The 24,334-nt window shown below is 42.8% G+C and overlaps 1 protein-coding gene across 3 annotated transcripts in view; it reads right to left on the bottom strand.

The window, feature by feature from the left end:
• Window positions 1-24,048, bottom strand: part of LOC127649410 (gastrula zinc finger protein XlCGF7.1-like) — a 43,835-nt gene extending 19,787 nt beyond the window's left edge. Inside the window, exons 1-2 of one of the 3 annotated variants that reach the window (XM_052134485.1) lie at window positions 23,802-24,048; window positions 4,879-5,022 (exon numbers count right to left, since the gene is read on the bottom strand). In XM_052134485.1, coding sequence (XP_051990445.1) covers window positions 4,879-4,972 — 94 coding nt within the window. In that variant the 5' untranslated portion in view covers window positions 4,973-5,022; window positions 23,802-24,048. Of the gene's footprint in view, window positions 1-4,878; window positions 5,458-23,801 lie in introns of those variants that run through there. The other 2 variants (XM_052134484.1, XM_052134483.1) reach the window with 2 other exon arrangements.
• Window positions 24,049-24,334: the final 286 nt, after the last annotated feature.

The following is a 24,334-nucleotide window of genomic DNA, read 5'->3' as shown; positions in this document are numbered from 1 at the left end:
ATGGAGACACCAGTTTGGGAGAGAACTGAAAAGTATTCATTACATTTTTACTCCTACAGATTGGACAGTTATGAAGTCAAAATGATCATTCACATGGCAAATAAATATAAGGCTTTTGTAATTACAGGTGAAACTCGAAAAATTAGAATATCGTGCAAAAGTTCATTAATTTCAGTAATTCAACTTAAAAGGTGAAACTAATATATTATATAGACTCATTACAAGCAAAGTAAGATATTTCAAGCCTTTATTTGATATAATTTTGATGATTATGGCTTACAGCTTATGAAAACCCCAAATTCAGAATCTCAGAAAATTAGAATATTACATGAAATCAATAAAAAAAAAGATTTTAAATACAGAATGTCGGCCCTCTGAAAAGTATAATCATGCATATGTACTCAGTACTTGGTTTGGGCCCCTTTTGCATTAATTACTGCCTCAATGCGGCGTGGCATGGATGCTATCAGCCTGTGGCACTGCTGAGGTGTTATGGAAGACCAAGATGCTTCAATAGCGGCCTTCAGCTCTTCTGCATTGTTTGGTCTCATGTCTCTCATCTTTCTCTTGGCAATGCCCCATAGATTCTCTATGGGGTTCAGGTCAGGCGAGTTTGCTGGCCAATCAAGCACAGTAATACCATGGTCATTGAACCAGGTTTTGGTACTTTTGGCAGTGTGGGCAGGTGCCAAGTCCTGCTGGAAAATGAAGTCACCATCTCCATAAAGCTTGTCTGCTGAAGGAAGCATGAAGTGCTCTAAAATGTCCCGGTAGACGGCTGCGTTGACTCTGGACTTAATAAAGCACAGTGGACCAACACCAGCCGATGACATGGCTCCCCAAACCAACACAGACTGTGAAACTTCACACTGGACTTCAAGCATCTTGGATTGTGTGCCTCTCCATTCTTCCTCCAGACTCTGGGACCTTGGTTTCCAAATGAGATGCAAAATTTGCTCTCATCAGAAAAGAGGACTTTGGACCACTGAGCAACAGACCAGTTCTTTTTTCTTTAGCCCAGGTAAGACGTTTGACATTTGAAGCCCATGTCCAGGACCCGTCTGTGTGTGGTGGCTCTTGATGCAGTAACTCCAGCCTCAGTCCACTCCTTGTGAAGCTCCCCACACATTTGAATGGCCTTTTCCTGACAATCCTCTCCAGGCTACGGTCATCCCTGCTGCTTGTGCACCTTTTTCTTCCACACTTTTCCCTTCCATTTAACTTTCTATTAATGTGCTTTGATACAGCACTTTGAGAACATCCAACTTCTTTTGCAATTACCTTTTGAGGCTTTCCCTCCTTGTGGAGGGTGTCAATGATGGTTTTCTGCACAACTGTCAGGTCAGCAGTCTTCCCCATGATTGTGAATTCAACTGAACCAGACTGAGAGACCATTTAAAGGCTCAGGAACCCTTTGCAGGTGTTTAGCTGATTAGAGTGTGACACTTTGAGCCTACAATACTGAACCTTTTCACAATATTCTAATTTTCTGAGATTCTGAATTTGGGGTTTTCATAAGCTGTAAGCCATAATCATCAAAATTATATCAAATAAAGGCTTGAAATATCTTACTTTGCTTGTAATGAGTCTATATAATATATTAGTTTCACCTTTTAAGTTGAATTACTGAAATTAATGAACTTTTGCACGATATTCTAATTTTTCGAGTTTCACCTGTAAATGTGTACATGTCATTTATTTCTACATTTGTCTTCATGTTGAAATCATATCTATGAATTTCTACTCCCTATTTGCTGAATTATTATTGTTGTTAGGCAACTATTCGTTATAATATGAACTATAAAACTAGCAATGATAATAATAATAAAAATAATGGAATCTGAGTAAATATGAAGTAAGTATTTTATTGAATTCATCCATCTGCTCAATAGCAAGGATTGGTAGGGGCTGGGAGCTCTGACCTTGCATTTCATGAGTGCCTTCTCCCATGCAACGAACAGTGCATAACTGTGGCAATATTTTTGCAAAATAAAATTATGTGGTTCATAACACATCTCAGTGCATGAGTTAAATGTTCTCCCAAACGGATGAGGTTTTTAATGGTAATATATCGAGATTTAAATCAACAAAAGCTACCTACCTACCCTAAACCTAAACGATAGTGTCAAAAAAAGCAAATGTGAGATGAAAAACACAAGTTTTGAAGCAACCACGTCATTTTGTGGTGCTTCTATGACACTTTCGCTCACGTGTCGACACGCGTGCTCTTCAGGACTCGTACCACAGTCATTTGTATCACAAGTGCAACACTATATCAATTGAGCATCTGCCCAATTTAAGCACACTCTAACAAGATTGTAAATGAAATTGATTATGTAAGGCAATATCGGGGGCCTGGGTAGCTTGGCGAGTATTGACACTGACTACCACCTCTGGAGTCGCGAGTTCGAATCCAAGGTGTGCTAAGTGACTCCAGCCAGATCTCCGAAGCAACCAAATTGACCCGATTGCTAGGGAGGGTAGAGTCACATGGAGTAACCTCCTCGTGGTCACGTTTAGGGATTCTTGCTCTCAATGGGGCACGTGGTAAGTTGTGTGTGGATCACGAAGAGTAGCATGAGCACATGTGATGTCTCCACGGTGTCATGCACAACAAGCCACGTGATAAAATTATCAGATTGACTGTCTCAGAAGTGGAGACAACTGAGACTTGTCCTCCACCACCCAGATTTAGATGAGTAACCGCGCCACCAAGAGGACCAACTAATTAGTGGGAATTGGGTATTCCAAATTGGGAGGAAAGGGGATACATTTATTTTATTTTAAATGAGTCATGCACTACATAAAAAGTGATTATATGTCATAAGATACATTGTGTGAGGAACAGAGAGAAAAATAAGTGCTTATTAACTGATAATCTGCTTTTTAATTGTGATTTGAGTGAAAGGGATAAACGTAATTGTTGTTTTAGTGTCTCTACGTGTGTTACGTACAACAGGCCACATAAAAATCATTTTAGAAAGATTATATTATTGTAACCTGTTTCTTTGACCAGGTTACAAATGCCACACGGGGAGAAATATGACAGTCGTCAGAGACCGTAAAAATGCGACTTAACAAAACTCCTCTTGATTTCATTCTAGCTAGGAAAAAACTTTTACTTTTTAAATAAAAGTATGTTTTTGGCTAGATATTGAATAAAACTTTCACTCAGTATCCATACTTTCACTTAAGTATAATTTCTGAGTACTGTTTATACCCCTGATTGGAACATAATGGAACAAGTTGTGTTGAAGTCAACTGGTTTTATTATAGACCAGAGGTTCTCAACCTTTTGGAACTAAAATGTTTCTGAACACTATACTTTGAACAAGAGAACTCTAGGATGTAATAACATGTACTATTTAACATGTAAAACATGTTGCATTTAATTCGTTTTGCGTTCTAAAAACATTAAAACTGACTCCAGAGACTCAGGCATTTGCTTTGATGCGAGAGATTCGCGATGAATCATAAAGTGGGTCCTAAAGGAGCTAAATTCTGGACACGAGTGACAAGACCACAAACCCTCCCAGTCATTGAACGGGCCCCGTCTGTGCATATCCCAACACATGCCTGCATTCCGTATATACCATCCAGAACTTCAAACAATACCTCACCGGTTGTGTGCACTGGAAGAGACTGACAGAAAAGAATGTCCTCCTCAATATTACCATTATTTATATATGTGACATAGGTAAACTGTGCTAGCCCTGCAACATCAGTTGTCTCATGAAGCTACAGGGCATAGTACTGGCTTTGCATGACGTTAGCTAGCAATTGCTCCTTAACGTTGTTTGCCATGTCAGACATGCCGTGGCTAATGGTGTCGTTAGAAAGGGGGATGTCACCAATCTGTAGTGCAAAATTCTCTCCAAATATGACTTGACAGATATCTTTGGCAGCAGGTAAGATTAGCGCCTCTGCAATTGTTTGAGGTTTTCCTAAGTTAGCAACTCATTGCGAGACGTAGTATGATGCTTCTAGACACCTGTTAGACACTGATTTGTGTTTGCTAATGTTGCATTTCTGCTGTGCAAGGCAAGATAACTTTAATTTGAAACAAATCTAAGGGTTTGTCTTTGAGTGTTGGGTGTTTGGTTTCTAAATGTCATTTCAATTTGCATGGTTTCATGCTATCATTTTCCAGCAAATCTGTGCATATGACACTGGGGCAGCAGTTCAGCATCTGTCCCAGCCACCGTAAAGCCAAACTGAAGATAGCTAATGTCATACATTCGTGTTTTACATGGGTTTTATGGGTTGGTGCTGATGACACATCGTTGCCACAACTCCTTTTTGCATGTGTGATGAAGTTATCCATAACCTTCATACCAATATGAAATCCTTTCGGCTGACGTCCTGAGTCTGACTGACATGTCTGCACCGACAGCTAGATACAAGGCAGGCTAAGCTCTGCCTCTCCCCGTCAAAAAGAAAATGCAGAGGGAACGCAGGAGTTTTATGTGCATTCTACTTGAAAAGCAATAAAATACACGGAGTACCCAAATGATGCCCTGTCTCTGTTTTTTTCTTGAAAAAAATTGGCAGGGTTTTTTTTGCCTTCTGATCTCCCCGTGTTGAGAACCACTGGTATACACCTACCTATCTACGTGTAAAAATAAAATCATGGTACCTTTCTAAGTTTATTGTTTTTACCTGTAGTTTTTCTACAAAATCTTGAGCAAAACAATTGTCACTTTGAACTACCTCTTCAATTTAATGAATTTCACAGTACATTTTAATCAATGGCATTTATTATTTTCGCTTTTCATCATCATGTATGTTTATGTTTCACCAGTAACAATTTTTTTTAAATCTAAAACTAAATTGAGCTGAAAACACAGAACAACCCAATAATGAAGAATGAACACAAACCTTTTTGCTCCTCAGTATCTTCATCTTTCATTGCATTTGAACTGCATGCTTCTGGATAACTCATGTCCTCACTCTCTTCTTTAATAAACATCATTTTACAATGATTTCTCACGCAGATCTCAGCTGTAACACCTGGAGTTATTCCTGTTCGTGTTGAAGCAAGTCTTCGTTTAGGATGATGAGAATAATGCGGCATTTATTAACATGAATCTCAATTTACATGCTTCTACTCACTTCTTATTTACAGCACTGTTTACTCTCTAATGTTCGTGTATAGCCCGTATTATTCAATGTCGGATGCTGGATATTCCTACTTGATCCGGTTTTCAAACATGCGGCGGTCTATTGTCCGTTACTCGAATAATGGAGAAACAAACAAAAATACAATGTCGGTAGTTTTTACAGGTTTATGAGTATAAATAGAGAATATCGTTTACTGTTTTCACGTCTCTGCAAACGCGTGCTAAACATCATATAATACGGAAACTTTTGTGCGTTTATTTATGGATTTATTGCGTAAAAGTTAATGTTTATAGTAAATCTGCAAATCTCCAAGAACGCCACCATGTTTCCGTGACGTCATACAACAGCATCTCGGAGGGGACATTCGGAACTGCATTTGGAAAACTCTTAATGTGGCTCTAGTAAAACAACAGTTGTTTTCAAATTACAATAAGTCAGAATCAGTTGTTCATAATGATAAGAGCTGTTAATAGAATTAAAAAGAATTATCACCTCACAAGATTGTCTTAATATATTACAAACCTTCACAGAAATCAAAAATATTTCATATTTAATGTATTATAATGGACTGTATTGTTTTTTATGGAAACCATAATGTTCCCTGTGGGTCTTTACTGGTAATAATGTGTTGACTTCTATTAGTGGCATGTTATGTTTAGTGTATGGGTCAGCAATCTTTTAATATTAAGTGTAATTTTTAATTTTCCTTGTTAGTCACTGTGCTGAATGTATATGCGTGAGTCCACTCATGATAAAAAACTTTGCATTATTCTAATACAGTTTGTTTTTCATTACAAAGTATATTATCAGCATAACAGTTTGAGTGAAAAGTCTGTGCAAAACCTGATCCATGTTATCCAGCATGAATAATCCAACATTTCAAAGAGCATCAAGGAAGCAAGAAAAACTGAACAGTGTATTACTGATATGATTCATTTAGAATAATTATTATTCAAAATGTTTCATTATAGTAATAGATCATTAAAAGTGTTATTTTATGAAGTCACGTGACGCCATGCAAGGAGCAGACGTGTGAACGGCGAGCTCTGCACACTTTGCTAATTTTATTACTATTTTGTCATAAAACGGTGAGATTCAATACACCCTGATTCTTAACTATTCTGGGAAGACATTATGTCAAAAAACTCAAAATCCTCATGTAGGCCCATTTATTAGTCCAATGGAGGTCTCCAATAATACGGGTGAAGGTCTCTGCGTGTTACTGTCTTTCCTTGTACGCAACACAACAAGATTAAATGAAATACATTTTCTCTTATGTATATTATCTCGTTATTTCATCTGACTCCATAAATGAAAAAGGTTTTAATGATATCTGAGCATCATTAAAAAAAAATCTGTTGTTTGATTATTCTTTTTAACTCATTAATTATATTTTACCCGTTCAGATTAGGAAACTATGTCGCTTTGAGGTCCTCGCATGTTTTTCTCTTTTATGCGGGTCTCACGCTCGAAAGCTCATCAGCTTTGGATCATCAAACAGAGGTAATTGCTATATACCTGAGATCGGTCACATTCACGTTTACACAATCAAAGATACTTCAGTATAGCCCCATGGAATTGCACACACTTGAATGTAACTTAATGTTTTCTTCAGTAGAGGTCACGGCCACTATTACAGATGTAAGTTGACCAACATAACTTCTCTTATAATAGCTTTGGATTGGCCATGCCGTGGTTTCCCACATACACTTATCTGGAGAAACATCAAATTAAAGGTAAGACACACCCAAATTTAGATTGGTCAAGCAGCATTTGCTGTTCTAAACGGAAATTCCCTTTTTGTCTTTGCAAACCAAGTACACTTGAATTGACGCCAAATATTAGTCGTCACTAATCAGACACAGACTTGCGGTACCATACGAATCGTTTAATCTGTTTGGAAAAACAATTTCAGAGTCAGTTAGAATAAAATCAAATGTTGACAATTTATTGACCAGGTAAATAGAACAATAATTCAAATCCAATTCATTGAGTAAAATCATCAATTAATCAAATATAATGACAACAATTCGGAAATCGAGGAATTTATAGAAAATTTACCTGGCAATAAAATCTACACACAGCGATCGTGTGGGAAGTCTAACTACAGACTCCCCGAACCTTTTGCCCATTTTCCTTATAAACCCAGATAATTCAATATGCTTACCAAATGGTGGTGTCTGTCATTATAATTATATTTTGGTCCCCTATTGAGGGGTTCACAACTGTGGGATCAGAATTTGTAATTGAATGGGTTCTTGATTCCTGTAGATTTACATACAGGAGGTAGTTTGTATGGAGGATCTGGGGAAGGGGCACACCACATTTCTCATATTTTATAACTTCTTTTAGCTTTTCATTATGGCTGGGAGAATGAGACTGGGTTTATTTGGGGCCGTAGCTCTTCTGATAACATTATTTCATCAGTATCATGTGAATGAATGGGAATGATCAGACTCCGGTCGCGCCCATCTCACTTGACACAGAAAAGGCGTTTGATATGGTAGAATGGGATTATCTTTTTTAGATTTTGGAAATATATGGGTTTGGGAATACTTTTATTGGACGGATTAAGTTACTTTATAGATACCCGGTAGTGATGGTACAGACAAATGGATTAATTTCAGATTATTTTACTCTGGATAGGGATCCCGGCAGGGTTGCCCTCTTTCCCCATTATTGTTCTGTCTTGCCCTGGAACCATTAGCAGCCACGATAAGAAAGGAGGATAATTTTCCAGGGGTGATGGCGGGAGGTGTGGCGCATAAGCTTCTGCTTTACGCAGATAATGTTTTATTATTTGTCTCGGACCCTACTAGATCTATGCCTTGCCTCCACAGAATTATTCATTCCTTTTCTAAATTCTCGGGATACAGAGTTAATTGGTCTATATCCGAAGCTTTGGCTCTCACAGCGTACTGCCCGATAACAGCTTTTCAGCCGGGTGCCTTCTAGTGGCCCAAACAGGGCATGAAGTATTTGGGTATATTAAATTCAGTCTCTGAATTTCTAACAGAATTTTGTCCAGTTAGGAAATTATGAAGTGTCTGATACGAATGGTGTTTATTCTCCACTTCATTCAGTTCTTGACTTTCCTCTTTCACGTCCATCAGATCTGAAATAAAAACATAAAATGGTCGGCATTCATTTTAAAGTACAAATATTAAAACTAAGGAAATAAAATGTACCCCAAATTTTATAGCAGAAAGCTTCAGGGGTTAAGACATTTGTTATTACGACATGTCAAATATTCAAAAACTGAATATAGAAGCAGCCAAACTTTATTAATTAAATAATTACTATTGATGAAAAATAAAGCATTACGTTACTTTTGCATTACTTCTCACCACCACACTCTCTTCTGCTGTGCATTCAATACAAATACAAGAGATATGTAGAGATATTCAGGTCATGTACTACTCAGCTACTGTACAATACTCATGTCAAAACATCATACTAAACAAACAGATATTTAGAAAGTCTACAATCAGTAGGTCTTCATGTCATTTTTATAATAAAGACTCAATAACTGGAATAAGCATGATTCAGCTCATAATATCTTACAATATAATCTGCATGCACACTATCAATAGTACAATTTATTTACATCTCTCAACTGAAAAGTTTTAGCATTTTTTAAATAAAAATGTTGTTTAATAAAATTAGTTGAATGCATATTTGAAATGTTTGAAAGGTGATTCGCAGGTCAGTGTACTGTTAACTTGGGAACTGCGGTGATGGACTCAATTTACTGTTGAGTTGAGAGCTGCTGTCCCCGGATCAGTGTACTGTTGACCTGAGAACTGTTGCAACTGGATCATCATCATACGTTGATAAAACAGTAATAAAATCAAGTCATAAACATATTTACAGTATGTTTTATTTGTTATAGTTTTTGCTGTTCAGCAAAATACACCAGAAACATACATTTCGCCTCCCATACTCACACGGCACACACATGCTCCGTATCATCATTTCTCAGCATGTCAGACACCTCTGAAAGATGCGATTCTCAGTTCAGTGTACGGTTCACACGAGAACTGCTGTGAGCAACTTGTACTGTTGACTCAAGAACTGTTAAGACCAAGCTGTTCAGTCTGATTTACAGTATGTACCAGTTGGAGCAGTTCACTTCACTAGTTCTAAGATCATATTACTCCCTGTTATCAGATCATTTTGAGACAACGTGTCAGGCACATCCGAGAGACAGGTTAAGATGGAGTAACTTGTGGATCAGTGTTGTTTCAAAGCGCAAACTATTTCAAATGATTCAGTCTGATTTGATGAACTGGTTCAGCTAGTTCACTGAAAAGAACATTTCATTCACGAACCGTTTCATTTCATTCACTAGTACACAAACACTCTACAACCTAGCTTGAGTGATCGTGTCTACCACGGCGGGTGGTAAGCCACTTAGGTATTCCACGTCCCGTCCAGGGGCCAGGCGTGGAGGTTCCAGAGGTCTGGTTGCAGATGCCAGATGGTACCCCAGTCTCTGAGAAAGAGTCCCCTTCCTCAGGGGAATTTGCCAGGCAGGGGCTGGCACGAGGAGCATGAGGTCTGAGAACCAAGTCTGGGTGGGCCAGTAGGGTGCTACTAGGACGACCCATTCCTCATCCTCCCTGACCTTGCACAGGGTCTGTGCAAGTAGACTCACTGGGGGAAATGCATATTCAGTCCAGGGGGCCAGCTGTGTGCCAGCGCGTCTATACCAAGGTGTGCCTCGGTGTCAGGGCGTACCAAAGCGGGCAGTGGGAGGATTCTGGGGAGGCGAACAGGTCTACCTGTGCCTGTCCAAATCTACTCCAGATCAGCTGCACCACCTGAGGGTGGAGTCTCCACTCTCCGTTGCGGGTAACCTGTCGTGACAATGCATCAGCTGTAGTGTTGAGGTTGCCCGGAATGTGAGTGGCTCGCAGTGACATGAGGTGCTGCGGACTCCAGAGGAGGAGACGGCAGGACGAGTTGTGACATACGAAGGGAGCGCAAACCGCCTTGACAGTTGATGTATGCTACCATTGTCGTGTTGTCTGCCCTGGATCAACGGCCGGAACCTCCGCAGGGCGAGCAGTATTGCCAACAACTCGAGGCAGTCGATGTGCCAATGTAGCGGTTCAACTCCACACAGAGAAAAGAGATGCTCTGAAACGGGAGGAGCTTGCTCTTTTCCCAGGTCCCTGTTCGCAAACAACATATCCTGAGAGTGAGCTAGGATTAGCCAGTCATCGAGATAAGAGAATTGGGCATTCTCATCCTAACGGGGCAAGGGCTGCCTCTGCGATCTTTATGAAGACGTGAAGAGCCAGAGTCAGCCCGAAAGGGAGGACATTGTACTTGTACGCCCGACCTTTGATCGAAAAGGTGGCGGCATTCTCGCCCTTCACCGAGATGAAGTGGACGCCACTGAACCTGGACGGGCGCCTGGATAACTAAATCACGTAGCTGAGTCAGACGGTCCGGGCCAGCCACTGCGACGGGTTGGAGAGGGCAAGCAAAACATCCTTGTCCCTGGGTCACCCGTCTCAGGGGTGCTTAGAGGTGTTCTTCTTAGCAGGCGGCTCGTGTAGCCACCGCAGGAGGACACCCGTGGCGACGTGCAGACGGGGTGCGGGATCTTGAGCCACGCCGGGGCAGGATATGTTGAATGGCCTGTGTCTGCTGCTTCACCGCCGAAAACTGCTGGGCATAGTCCCTGACGGTGCCAGCCTGGGAAATTAGGGCATTCAGGAATCGTGCCTTGTCGGCCATAGGTGGTGCTCCTAGACCAACAAAGTAGACATTGTCCACCTGAGAGACCGTGTCGTGACCCTTGTCACTCGGAGGGCGAGGTCGGTCGCCGAGCACAGCTCCTGCATCAATTCTGGGGCAGAACTACTCTCGTGCAGTTCTTTCAGTGCCTTGGCTTTGTGCAGTGTTTCCCAAACTGGGGTACGCGAATGACATTCTGAGATTTACTGTTCTTTCAATTTCATCACAAATTACTAAAATGACATTCAAACCCAGTTCATGTATTTCTCACTGGCAAAGATTATTTTGTGTGTCCTCTAGTGCAGCAACACTTGTGTCATAAAGGTCAGAAAAATATGCAATGAAATAACCTGATAGTTTACAGTTAAAAAAAGCATTTATCATGCGTCGTGCATTACACATGTATCTTTTTTCGTCACCCAGCCCAGTGCTAGGTGACGTAGCTTAGTGATAGCAAGTAAAATACTTGTTTTACAAGAATCGCACATGTCATTCGTCTGCGATTTTAGTTTTTTTTTTTTTTTTTTTCGCAGTTTAAAACACAATTTGTATTCAAGATGAGATGCATAGGGAGTTTTGATTCTCATGGTATAAGTTCATAATCTTTGTTTACAGGTGTCAGACATTCAGCAGCATCAAATAATTTTCCATATTCACACGTAGTAATTTTCAATCACATTTGCTTGCAAGATAGAGACCTGTTTTTACATTGTTGCGTGATGTTTTGTCAGCAAATGAGCTCAACCTTGCTAACAGTGTCAATACTGTCAGTGTAAGTGACATAAAAAGCCCCTTGTGCTGACCGCGCAATTGCACAGATACCCTCAATGCTCGAATTCGGCCAGCAATGCCGTACCTGCAATGATGCGCATTTCCAGGCACAGAACCGAACGCATTTCTTGCATACAGCGACGCGATGGGGGTTGTTGAAGTTATGCAGTTATATCATATCTAGCATTCTGATTTCAATCGGTGAGCCATTTATTCAGTATATGTATATGATTAATATAACATGTACAAAACATGTACAAATATAAAAATTTTAATATAAGGGAGTTGTTTTACAAAGATAATTGTGTTAAACAGACATTTTCAATTGACCTTGTGTGAATTGTATCTATGCGTTAGAGAGGGGGTGTGCGAAAGGATGTAGAATGTTTGAAGGGGTAGGCCTCTGTAAAAAGTTTGGAATCCACTGGCTTAGTGTACTTGCAGGACAGCCATGGCATGCAGGGCGGAGGAGGCTTGTCCAGCGGCACCGCTGGCCTTGGCCGCCAGGGATGACGTAAACCTACAGGCCCTGGATGGGAGCTTCAGGCGCCCATGCCAGGTGGCAGCGCTCTGCAGGCATAGTTGCATCGCGAGCGCCTTATCCACTGGGGGCATTGCCGAGTTACTTCTGGCCGCCCCACTATTGGGGGAGCTGAAAGATCGGGACTGGCAGTGAAAGGTGCCTCCCATAAACTTGTCAGATCCTCATGCACCTCTGGGAAGAAAGGAACTATGGCGGGGCGTGGCTGTGAGCAGCGCCGCTGCCAAGAAACCAATCATCGAGCCGCAAGGGTTCAGGGGAGAGTGGAGGGACTCTAGCCTGACACTCGCGGCTGCCCAGGAAAGCATGTCCGTCATCTCCGCGTCAGCCTGTGTCATCGACACAAGGTCGAGTGAGTGACAGATAGGGAAAGACAATTAGCTTCTGATAGGATGTATACTGAACTGGAGGTGTACCTGTGGATTTATTTTCAGGCCTACCTTCAAACTCAGTTCCTCTTTGCTTGACCATCATGGGAAAATCAAAAGAACTCAGCCAGGACCTCAGAAAAATAATTGTGGACCTCCACAAGTCTGGTTCATCCTTGGGAGCAATTACCAAATGCCTGAAAGTACCAAGTTGATCTGTACAAACAATAGTCAGAATCAGAATAAGCTTTATTGCCAAGTAAGTTTTTTTAAGCATAAAGGAATTTGTTTTGGTGTTGTAGGTGCGTTCACACAATCTCTAAATATATGAAACAAGAATTAAAATATAAGCAATATAAATATTTCCATGCAGTATCAATTAAAAATAAGTATAAAATAAAAGAGACCAGAGTAGTACAGTGGAATGTAGAGCCAGAGGTGGAGTGTGGAGAGTGTCAGGGTGGGTACCGGGCCTTGTTGATAAGGCAAGTGGCGGATGGGAAGAAACTGTTCTTGTGGCGTGAGGTTTTTGTCCTGATGGACCTCAGCCTTCTGCCAGAGGGGAGTGATTCAAAGAGATTGTGGCCAGGGTGGGAGAGATCAGCAACAATCTTTCCAGCACGCTTCAGGGTCCTGGAGTCGTACAGAGCAGAGGAGAATGAACGCAGCCCTGAGGGGATCCAGTGTTAATGGACTGTGAGTCGGAGACGTGTTTCCCCAGCCTCACATGCTGCTTCCTGTCAGACAGGAAATCAGTGATCCACCTGCAGGTGGAGTCAGGCACACTTAGCTGGGAGAGCTTCTCCTGGAGCAGAGCCGGGATGATGGTGTTGAAGGCAGAGCTGAAATCCACAAACAGGATCCTGGCATAGGTTCCTGCGGAGTCCAGGTGCTGGAGGATGTAGTGGAGGGCCAAGTTGACTGCATCGTCTACAGACCTGTTGGCTCTGTATGCAAACTGTAGGGGGTAGTACGCAACAAGCCTCTTGCTGTTTTTTCCGACACATTCAGAATCATTACCGCTTTTGCAGCTCGCTTCGTGTGCGCTTGTAAAGTTTATATTTTAAAGGCTCATTATTACGGTTTAACATTTCTCTGTAATGTAGAACAGTGTTAGCAATATTACTGATAACATTTCTTCTCAGCTCTGAAACTCAAACCATTTTCTGATACTAGTGTTTTTTCCTTGATGCCTAAATACAGCCAATCACCAGCACTTTTAGATTGGGCACATCTGGCATGCTACATTCTTATCACTGAAGTTGACGAGCTTATAGGTATCGAAATTTGGTACCGAATGACAAGACATTTTTTGATACTCGATTGATTAGAGGCAATTCGGTCGGTGCCTAAAATGTATCAAACCCGATACCCAGCCCTAGCCTTCATTCCTCAAAACAATGATTGACTGACCAGTTTCTAGAGAAAGCTGTTTCTTTTTTTGCCATTTTTGACCTAATATTGACCTTAAGACATGTCAGTCTATTGCATACTGTGGCAACTCAAAAACAAACACAAAGACAATGTTAAAGGTGCAGTATGTAAGATTCAGAAACCCTGGTTATTAATGACACCTGTGGCCGTTAAGTGAACTGCAGTCATCTACCTGTTGCTCGCGATCATGCGCGCACACTCCATAAGGACGCGAGCGAGCATCGGCCAAAACAATGACGTAACATACAAAGAGGCTGAACATGATTCAACGGCATCATGCTGAAAGATGAGGTAGCATAATTAAAATTACAGTTATGATTGTTTTACTATAAACTTTGAGGCTGTATATTATTTTTGACTCTCCAGTGCTGGAACAGGGCTAAAACAAAGTGTGGATATAGGTCTGACAATGCGAGACTGTAGTTTGAAGTAATCATTTTTCTGTTCATGATACAGCGACTGCATTTATACAATAGTCTATGTCGGAGTTAGCCAGTTTATCAATAGCAGTTAGCTAAATTTGGTGGATGATGACAGTAGCAGTTTAAAAAATAGACTGTACATTATAAATATGTTGACACAGTTCAGTATTGATGTGATTCCATCACAACTGTCATTTTGATATTTATTGATGCACTATTGTTTTATAATTATAGATTGTATATATTTTCTGTATAACTAAGTTATATTACACTAATGAATGGAGCTTTTTGCATTATCTTGAACATTGTCTAGTCTTCGTTTCATGTGTTATTGTAGTTTTCCTATGTGAATAAATACAAATTAACATTGACATTAACCTGATTTTTTGTATAAAGAGAAGATCGTTTAGGCGAATATTACATGAACATTTTTACATATGGCACCTTTAAGGTTCATTTAATGAACCAAATAGCTTTCAGCAGTGTTTGATATAATGTCAAGAGATTTTCTAGTTCCAAATTAGCAATATAACATGATTACTCAAGGATAAGGTGTTGGAGTGATGGCTGCTGGAAATGGGGCCTGTCTAGATTTGATCAAAAATGACTTTGAGCTTCCCAGTGATACAGATGGAGCTGTTTTTAACATCAGTTATGTCCTACTTTGTGATCAGTTGAATGCCACTTTGGTGAATTAAAGTACCAATTTACTTTTGAAAGAGCAAAATCTGAACATTATCCCAAACTTTTGGCCGCCAGTATATCAACAGTAAAATGAGTCCTATATCGACATAACCTGAAAGGCTGGTCAGCAAGGAAGAAGCCAATGCTCCAAAACCACCATAAAAAAGCCACACAATAGTTAGCAAGTGCACATGGGTACAAAGATCTTACTTTTTGGAGAAATGTCCTCTGGTCTGATGAAACAAATATTGAACTGTTTGGCCATAATTACCATGGATATGTTTGGACGAAAAAGGGTGAGACTTACAAGCCGAAGAACACCATCCCAACCGTGAAGCATTGTGTTGGCAGCATCATGTTGTGGGGGTGCTTTGCTGCTGGAGGGACTTTACAAAATAGATGGCATTATGTGGAAGTTATGTGGATATATTGAAGCAACATTTCAAGACATCAGCCATGAAGTTAAAGCTCGTCACTAATGGGTCTTCCAAATTGACAATGTTGTGGCAAAATGGCTTAAGGACAACAAAGTCAAGGTATTGGAGTGGCCATCACAAAGCCCTGACTTCAATCCGATGGAAAATTTGTGGGCAGAACTGAAAAAGCATGTCCAAGCAAGGAGGCCTACAAACCTGACTCAGTTACACCAGTTCTGTCCAGAGGAATGGGCCAAAATTCCAGCAACTTATTGTGAGAAGCTTGTGGAAGGATACTCAAAACATTTGACCCAAGTTAAACAATTTAAAGACAATGCTACCAAATACTAACAAAGTGTATGTAAACTTCTGACCCACTGGGAATGTGATGAAAGAAATAAAAGCTGAAATAAATACTGCTATTATTCTGACATTTCACATTCTTTCTTTTGGGAGGGGGGCAATTCTTTCCCCTTTTTCTCCCAATTTGGCATGCCCAATTCCCAATGTGGTTTTAAGTCCTCATGGTCACGTAGTGACTCGCCTCAATCTGGGTGGCAGCGGATGAATTCCAGTTGCCTCCGCCTCTGAGACCGTCAACCTGCACATCTTATCGCGTGGCTTGTTGAGCGCATTGCCACGGAGAGATAGCGCGTGTGGAGGCTTCACGCCATCCACGCTCAACTCACCACGCACCCGACTGAGAACGAACCAAATTATGTTGACCACGAGGAGGTTAGGAGACCTGGCTGGAGTCACTCAGCACACCCTGGATTTGAAGTAGTGAACTCCAGGGGTGGTAGCCAGCATCTTTTTACCACTGAGCTACACAGGCCTTTGACATTTCACATTCTAAAATAAAGTAGTCTTCCTAACTGAACTAAGACAGGGAAAGTTTTCTACGATTAAATGTCAGGAATTGTGAAAATGTGTTTAAATGTATTTGGCTAAGGTGTATTTAAACTTCTGACTTCAACTGAAAGTAGGCCACACTAGGCCTGTCTGTCCTGTGGGTGTGAGCATGTTGTGGGGCATGTTAATGCAAATGGACAATGTCTTGTGAAGTCACGAACACACAGATTTCAAAATTAGACATTTCGTCAGGTTGGTAGCTATAAATGCTCTTTTAGACTGGGAAGTTTTGAGGTCTGAAATGTACAGTATGTTTTTTTAAGTACAGTTACCCCTTATCAGTCTAAATATCAAGGAAAATTGTATTCTCCATTTCATGACCCCTTTTAAATACACAATGAGCAACAGCAAAAGTTATTTTTCTGTTGTAATATTAAACAAACAAATGAATACACCTGCATCACTTTAAACAACCTATATGATATTAAGTTGTGATTCCGCACTGTTCTGCTGGCGATTGCATCTCGTGGTTTGAGGTTACCTTCTTTTTCTGTGATCACTCCTTTTAACAGGAGAGCTGGAGTAATGTGCTGCTATTTTCATGTTATTATGTTATTCATATAAACATTACAAGATATTACTGGCTTCAAAGAAGATAAACAACACCACCTTGTACTTATAGTACATGCAATGTTTAATTGTCTACTGTGTTTAAACAGACCATCTGCTAAAAGCTCAATAAATGAAAAGTGATTACAAATGTGCATTTCTGTGACTGCAGCAATGTTATAAAATACTCAGAACTATTAGTAAACATGTTACACAGTAACTCCACTAGAAAGCCTGCAATTTCTCACCAAATCCGTCCCCACAGCTCTAAATAAAAATCATTATTGTAGACTTACCATAGTGAATCAGGGTAAGACAAGGACAGACTTTATGTACTCACTCAATATTAGACTTTTGTTAATTGTAACTAGGGGTGATCGATGTACTGGTAGAAACGATAAACTTAAAAAATAATAATAATACAATAATTTGAAAACTGTGTTTGGATTAGTGTCTCTATCGTGGTTCCGCAAAATCACCACCGCTCTTGGCAATAAAAGTGCACTTCATTCTATTCATGTACACTGTACAGATTCTGCCAGTATGACTGCTTTCATCCAGTCAACAGCAGGCAAATGCAGTGAAGGTGGACTGTCCGTGTGCTGAGAAAAACTGGTCTGCATGTGGACAGTCCGTGCAGACTGTGCTGATGATGAAATTTTCGTCAAACATACTGTGCATGAACCTTTTTGGAACGCAGAAAACTGAGGTATACTTTGGTCTTAACACGATACACAAATCCTGCAGAAGTATTGCCAAATGCATGTAATTTTGCTCATCTTTCGGCCACTGTTGCGGTCAGCCGTCCAAGCTGTACATCTCAAAGTGACATCTGACAAGAGATGCCATTGCTTAGAAAAAAGAATTTTCAGAAGCATTTTCAGGAACATATTTAATTAGACATTGAAGAACATGATAGAAAAGGCTGTTGATGCTCGTGTCTGATTTGTTCTTTGTTCAGAGGTTATCACTAAGCGCATTTACATACACTTTACTTACACCGATTATGCATAATAAGCCGACAACATGTGGTCATATAAATTCAATAAACTGCATTCCTTTATCGGTGTAAAGTCATAAAGAGCATAAGAATAAACCTCTCGCCGCATGTCAATTTTGAACACTTTCCGATTTGCAGGGTGCATTGAAAAGATAGAAAATTTAGCTTTCAGAGGCTGTATATGGAGATAGGTTGAAAAGATGAATTTTTAACTATTCTGAGACCAGTGCAGACAGACAGCACAATGGAGGTTAAATCATTCACTAAAATAGTGAGCAAGGGACATACTTAAGCATTTCTATGCAGATAAGTGCATTCAATCCTAACATCTGACCAAAAGCAGGCTGCTTTTGGTCAGTATGTCAGAGATGGGACAGTGGTAATCCGCACATTGATTCTAAATGTATAAAGTTTTATTTTGACATGGTTGGCAATGATTGGACAATGCTGGCCATTACTTTGAATAAGACTGAATTATGCTAATTTCTGTTTGATAAAATGCATCAGCACTTTCACACACTTTATATACGGTCCCTAACTTCTCAAAAGTGCATTCGGTGAAGATTCAGAGAAAATATTACATAAAATCAATGAACATGTGATCTGAATTGTAGCTGATTGTCATACATGCAAATTATAGCCTATTAATTAAAAAATACTGACCCTATTGCATCCATTGTTAGAAAATTATAAAAACAAAATAGTCTGAAAATGTGAACACAACTTAACCACAGTGTATCAGACTCCGCTTGATGGGCAAATAAGTTAATTAAAGCCATTTAATTGTATGTTTTTATTTGAACGATTAAATTGTTATTTAACATAAACTAATAATTAACTACAGCGACCTGTGGTGAACTCCTTGAAGTTTTATTACTTTAATCTTCATCAACACACAATAATGAAGAATGAACACAAACCTCTTTGTGTTATGAATGAGGCTGGAGTGAAGACAGACAAGGAGGTGCGGATCCAAACGCAGTTTTAACTTTATTGAAATAAATGGACAAACAAAGGAAAACCCACGATGGGGAAACAAACATAAGCAGGGAACTCGGGAAGGAAACACAGAGCAGGCTTAACAAACATTACCAACATTCAACGATCGACAGGGACTGAACAAACGGGCAGGGTATAAATACAAGACAGGACCAATGAACAACCAGAACTCAAAATGACATGATGAGGTGATGAACAGAAACCAATGGGAAACTAACGAGGACAGGTGAGAACAATGAACAATGAACACAATGGCTAACAAGACTATGTTTGCTGACGATACGACGGTGGTAGGTCTGATCACTGACAATGATGAAAGAGCCTACAGAGAGGAGGTGCACACTCTGACACGCTGGTGTCAGGAGCACAACCTCTCCCTCAACGTCAGTAAAACCAAGGAGCTTGTTGTGGACTTCAGGAAGAAAGACGGAGAACACAGCCCCATCACCATCAATGGAGCACCGGTGGAGAGAGTCAGCAGCTTCAAGTTCCTCGGTGTCCACATTACTGAGGAACTCACATGGTCCGTCCACACTGAGGCCGTTGTGAAGAAGGCTCACCAGCGCCTCTTCTTCCTGAGGCGGCTGAGGAAGTTTGGAATGAACCACCACATCCTCACACGGTTCTACACCAGCACTGTAGAGAGCATCCTGACTGGCTGCATCACCGCCTGGTACGGCAATAGCACCGCGTACAACTGCAAAGCCCTGCAAAGGGTGGTGCGAACTGCCAGGAACATCATCGGAGGTGAGCTTCCCTCCCTCCAGGACATATACACCAGGCGGTGTGTGAAAAAAGCTCGGAGGATCATCAGAGACTCCAGTCACCCAAGTCATGGGCTGTTCTCACTGCTACCATCAGGCAGGCGGTATCGCAGCATCAGGACCCGCACCAGCCGACTACATGATAGCTTTTTCCCCAAGCAATCAGACTGTTGAACTCTTGATCTATCAGGATCAATAATTAGCACTGCACTTTATTAATCTATAATCTCACACTGGACTGTCAACATATTCTCCTCAATACAACTGCTATATATATATATATATACACATATATATTTCATATACTCCCACTTATTGTATTGTATTGTATATTCTGTTCTATATTCTGCATTGTATATAATTATTGTGTTGTGTAAGTATGTGTACATCTGATTTGTAAATTGTTTTGTGTAAGTATGTGTACATTTGATATGTAAATTGTTTTGTGTAAGTATGTTGTTTATTGTAATTGGTATATGTCTCATCACTGTCATGACTGCTATGTTGCTCGGAACTGCACACAAGAATTTCACCTACTGTTGCACTTGTGTACATGGTAGTGTGACAATAAAGTGATTTGATTTGATTTGATTTGAAGACTATGGAGGTACAGAAGGTTCAAAAGTGAAAACTATGGAGTGACGAAAGTATCAAAATGGGAGACAAAAGGGAAACAGTAAAACAGGACAAGGTTGTACGTTACATAGCCCCCCCTCTAAGGATCGGATCCCAGACGATCCAAAAACGAGAAAACAAAACCCAATACAAAAACCATAGAAAACAACATGATGGCACCGGGGGCAGACAGACCGGGGGGGCACAAGAGCAGGGGGGCAGTCCAGGGGGCACAGAGGGCAGGCAGGAAGTCCAAGGGGGGCAACAAGGGGAAATTAAACAGTCCACGGGGGCACGAAGAGACAGGTTTCGATGGTCTGGGAGCTGGCCACCGGGTAGATGCAGGAGGCCTAGGAGGAGACCACTGGACAGGGACTGGGTCAGGGGGCCTGGGAAGAGGCCACGGGACTGGGACTGGGTCAGGAGGTCTGGGGAGAGTCCACGGGGCTGGGACTGGGTCAGAAGCCCTGGGAGGAGGCCACAGGACAGGGACCGGGTCAGGAGGCCTGGGAGGAGGCCACAGGATAGAGGCCGGCTTTGGTGGCCTGGGAGGTGGTCGTGGGCCAAGGGCCGGTTCAGGGGACCTGGGAGGTGACCACAGGACAGAGGCCGGTTTTGGTGGCCTAGGAGATGGAGTGGCCACAAGGGAGGCCGGCGGAGCCGCGTGAGGTGGAGCCCAGGAGGACCTCTGAGGTGGAGCCGAGGGAGGTGATGGCTCAGAAGGCCCAGAAGGCGGAGCTGAGGGAGGCTCAGGAGGTGGAGCTGAAGGAGGCTCAGGAGGCGGAGCCGAGGTAGGCGGCGCCGTGGGAGGCTTTAGGAACGGAGACCAGGAAGGCTCTGGATTCTCTGGGGGCAGAGACGTAGGAGGCTTTGAGGGTGGAGCCGTCGAAGGCTTGAGTGGCTCGAGAGGCGGAGCCGTAGGAGGCTCGGGAGGCTCTGAAGGCGGAGCCGTCGAAGGCTTGAGTGGCTCGAGAGGCGGAGCCATAGGAGGCTCTGGAAGCGGAGCCGTAGGAGGCTCTGGAAGCGGAGCTGTAGGAGGCTCTGTGAGCTCAGGAGGCGGAGCTGAGGGAGGCTCAGGAGGCAGGGCTGAGGGAGGCTCAGGAGGTGGAGCCGAGGAAGGTGGCGCCGTAGGGGCCTTTAGAGGCGGAGCCGTAGGAGGCTCGGGAGGCGGAGCTCTAGAAGGTTCTGGAGTCTCTGGGAGCAGAGCCATAGGAGGCTCTGGAGACAGAGCCATAGGAGGCTTGGGGAGTAGAGCCGTAGGAGGCGGAGCCGAGGAAGGCCTAGGAGGCGGAGCCGTGGAAGGCTTGAGAGGCTTGAGGGGCGGAGCCCTGGAAGGCTCGAGGGGCTTGAGGGGCGGAGCCCTGGAAGGCTCGAGAGGCGGAGCCCTGGAAGGCTCGAGAGGCGGAGCCCTGGAAGGCTCGAGAGGCTTGAGAGACGGAGCCCTGGAAGGCTCGAGAGGCTCGAGAGGCTTGAGAGGCGGAGCCCTGGAAGGCTCGAGAGGCTTGAGAGGCGGAGCCCCAGGAGGCTCGAGAGGTTTGAGAGGCGGAGCTCTGGGAAGCTCGGAGGGCGGAGCTCTGGAAAGCTCGGGAGGCTTGAGAGACGGAGCCCTGGAAGGCTCGAGAGGCTTGATAGGCGGAGCCCTGGAAGGCTCGAGAGGCTTGAGAGGCGGAGCCCCGGGAGGCTCGAGAGGCTTGAGAGGCGGAGCTCTGGGAAGCTCGGAGGGCGGAGCTCTGGAAAGCTCGGGAGGCTTGAGAGACGGAGCCCTGGAAGGCTCGAGAGGCTTGGGAGGTGGAGCCCTGGAAGGCTCGAGAGACTCGGGAGGCGGAGCTCTGGAAGGCTCGGGAGGCGGAGCTCTGGAAAGCTCGGGAAACTCGGATGGCGGAGCTCTGGAAAGCTCGGGAAACTCGGATGGCGGAGCTCTGGAAAGCTCGGGAAACTCGGAAGGCAGAGCTCTGGAAAGCTCGGGAAACTCGGAAGGCGGAGCTCTGGAAAGCTCGGGAAACTCGGAAGGTGGAGCTCTGGAAAGCTCTGGAGGAGGAGCCCTGGAAGACTCGAGAGGTGCTGGCTCTTGGATGATCGAGGCTTCTGGTGCTGGCTCTGGGACGGTCGAGGCTACAGGCGCTGGCTCTGGGACGGTCGAGGCTACAGGCGCTGGCTCGCTGACATCGGAGGCTACGGGCCCTGGCTCGCTGACATCGGAGGCTACAGGCACTGGCTCACTGACATCGGAGGCTACAGGCGCTGGCTCGCAGACATTGGAAGCGACAGGCGCTGGTTCACTGACATCGGAGGCTACAGGCGCTGGTTCACTGACATCGGAGGCGACCGGCTCGCTCACCGTGACATGCGTGGGCTCTGGCTCGCTCACAGTGATATGCGTGGGCCGGGAGGCGGAAGCCTGTCTTCTCCTCCTCCTCCGGGCAGACGAAGAGGGTCGCGCTGGCTCGTTGACAGGCGTGAAAGGACGAACCACGGGCGAATGGAGGGTCAATACTGTGGGAGGCGCTACGGGGTTCTCCTCGATGATGTCCACTGTTAAAGGAGAACCGCAGGCCTGTAGGGTCTCCTCAACGAACGCGCGGAGCGTCCAGTCGCGCGTTGCCGGTGGCAACCGCTCCTTCAGCCCGTCACTCAGGTTGCCTCGGAAGAAGACCACAAGGGAGGAATTAGGGAAGTCTGAAACGTTTGCCAGAACAAGAAAGTCGTGGATGTGGTCTTCTTTCGGTCGGTCCCCTTGCTTCAGGCAGAGCAGTTCGTAGTTAGCCCGAAAAACTGCTGGATCCATTGTGTGGGTCGATCGTTCTGTTATGAATGAGGCTGGAGTGAAGACAGACGAGGAGGTGCGGATCCAAACGCAGTTTTAACTTTATTGAAATAAATGGACAAACAAAGGAAAACCCACGATGGGGAAACAAACATAAGCAGGGAACTCGGGAAGGAAAACATTACCAACATTCAACGATCGACAGGGACTGAACAAACGGGCAGGGTATAAATACAAGACAGGACCAATGAACAACCAGAACTCAAAATGACATGATGAGGTGATGAACAGAAACCAATGGGAAACTAACGAGGACAGGTGAGAACAATGAACAATGAACACAATGGCTAACAAGACTATGGAGGTACAGAAGGTTCAAAAGTGAAATCTATGGAGTGACGAAAGTATCAAAATGGGAGACAAAAGGGAAACAGTAAAACAGGACAAGGTCGTACGTTACACTTTGCTCCTCAGTATCTTCATCTTTCATGGCATTTGAACTGCATGCTTCTGGATAACTCATGTCCTCACTCTCTTCTTTAATAAACATCATTTTACAATGATTTCTCACGCAGATCTCAGCTGTAACACCTGGAGTTATTCCTGTTCGTGTTGAAGCAAGTCTTCGTTTAGGATGATGAGAATAATGCGGCATTTATTAACATGAATCTCAATTTACATGCTTCTACTCACTTCTTATTTACAGCACTGTTTACTCTCTAATGTTCGTGTATAGCCCGTATTATTCAATGTCGGATGCTGGATATTCCTACTTGATCCGGTTTTCAAACATGCGGCGGTCTATTGTCCGTTACTCGAATAATGGAGAAACAAACAAAAATACAATGTCGGTAGTTTTTACAGGTTTATGAGTATAAATAGAGAATATCGTTTACTGTTTTCACGTCTCTGCAAACGCGTGCTAAACATCATATAATACGGAAACTTTTGTGCGTTTATTTTACTTTTACGCTTAAAGGTTAATGTTTATATTATTTTTTTATTTATTTATTTTTTTTTTTTATTGAGAAAACGTTAAAGGGAAATACAGAGACATTTGAATCCGTGAAACAAACAAAAAAAAAAAAAAAAAAAAAAAAAAAAAAATCACAATTCTGCATCTTATTTCACATATCAATCATCTTTCTAATACATTAAGTATCCTTTTCAACAGTTTTGATGTCTTTAGAGCTTTGCGGTTGTTTTGTATTGAAGTTAGAGAGTTA

This window comes from Xyrauchen texanus, chromosome 9, assembly GCF_025860055.1.
Source record: "Xyrauchen texanus isolate HMW12.3.18 chromosome 9, RBS_HiC_50CHRs, whole genome shotgun sequence".
Taxonomy (NCBI): Eukaryota; Metazoa; Chordata; class Actinopteri; order Cypriniformes; family Catostomidae; genus Xyrauchen; species Xyrauchen texanus.
The sequence above is the reverse complement of the archived record's forward strand: the minus strand, read 5'-3'. Positions and strand labels throughout refer to the sequence as shown.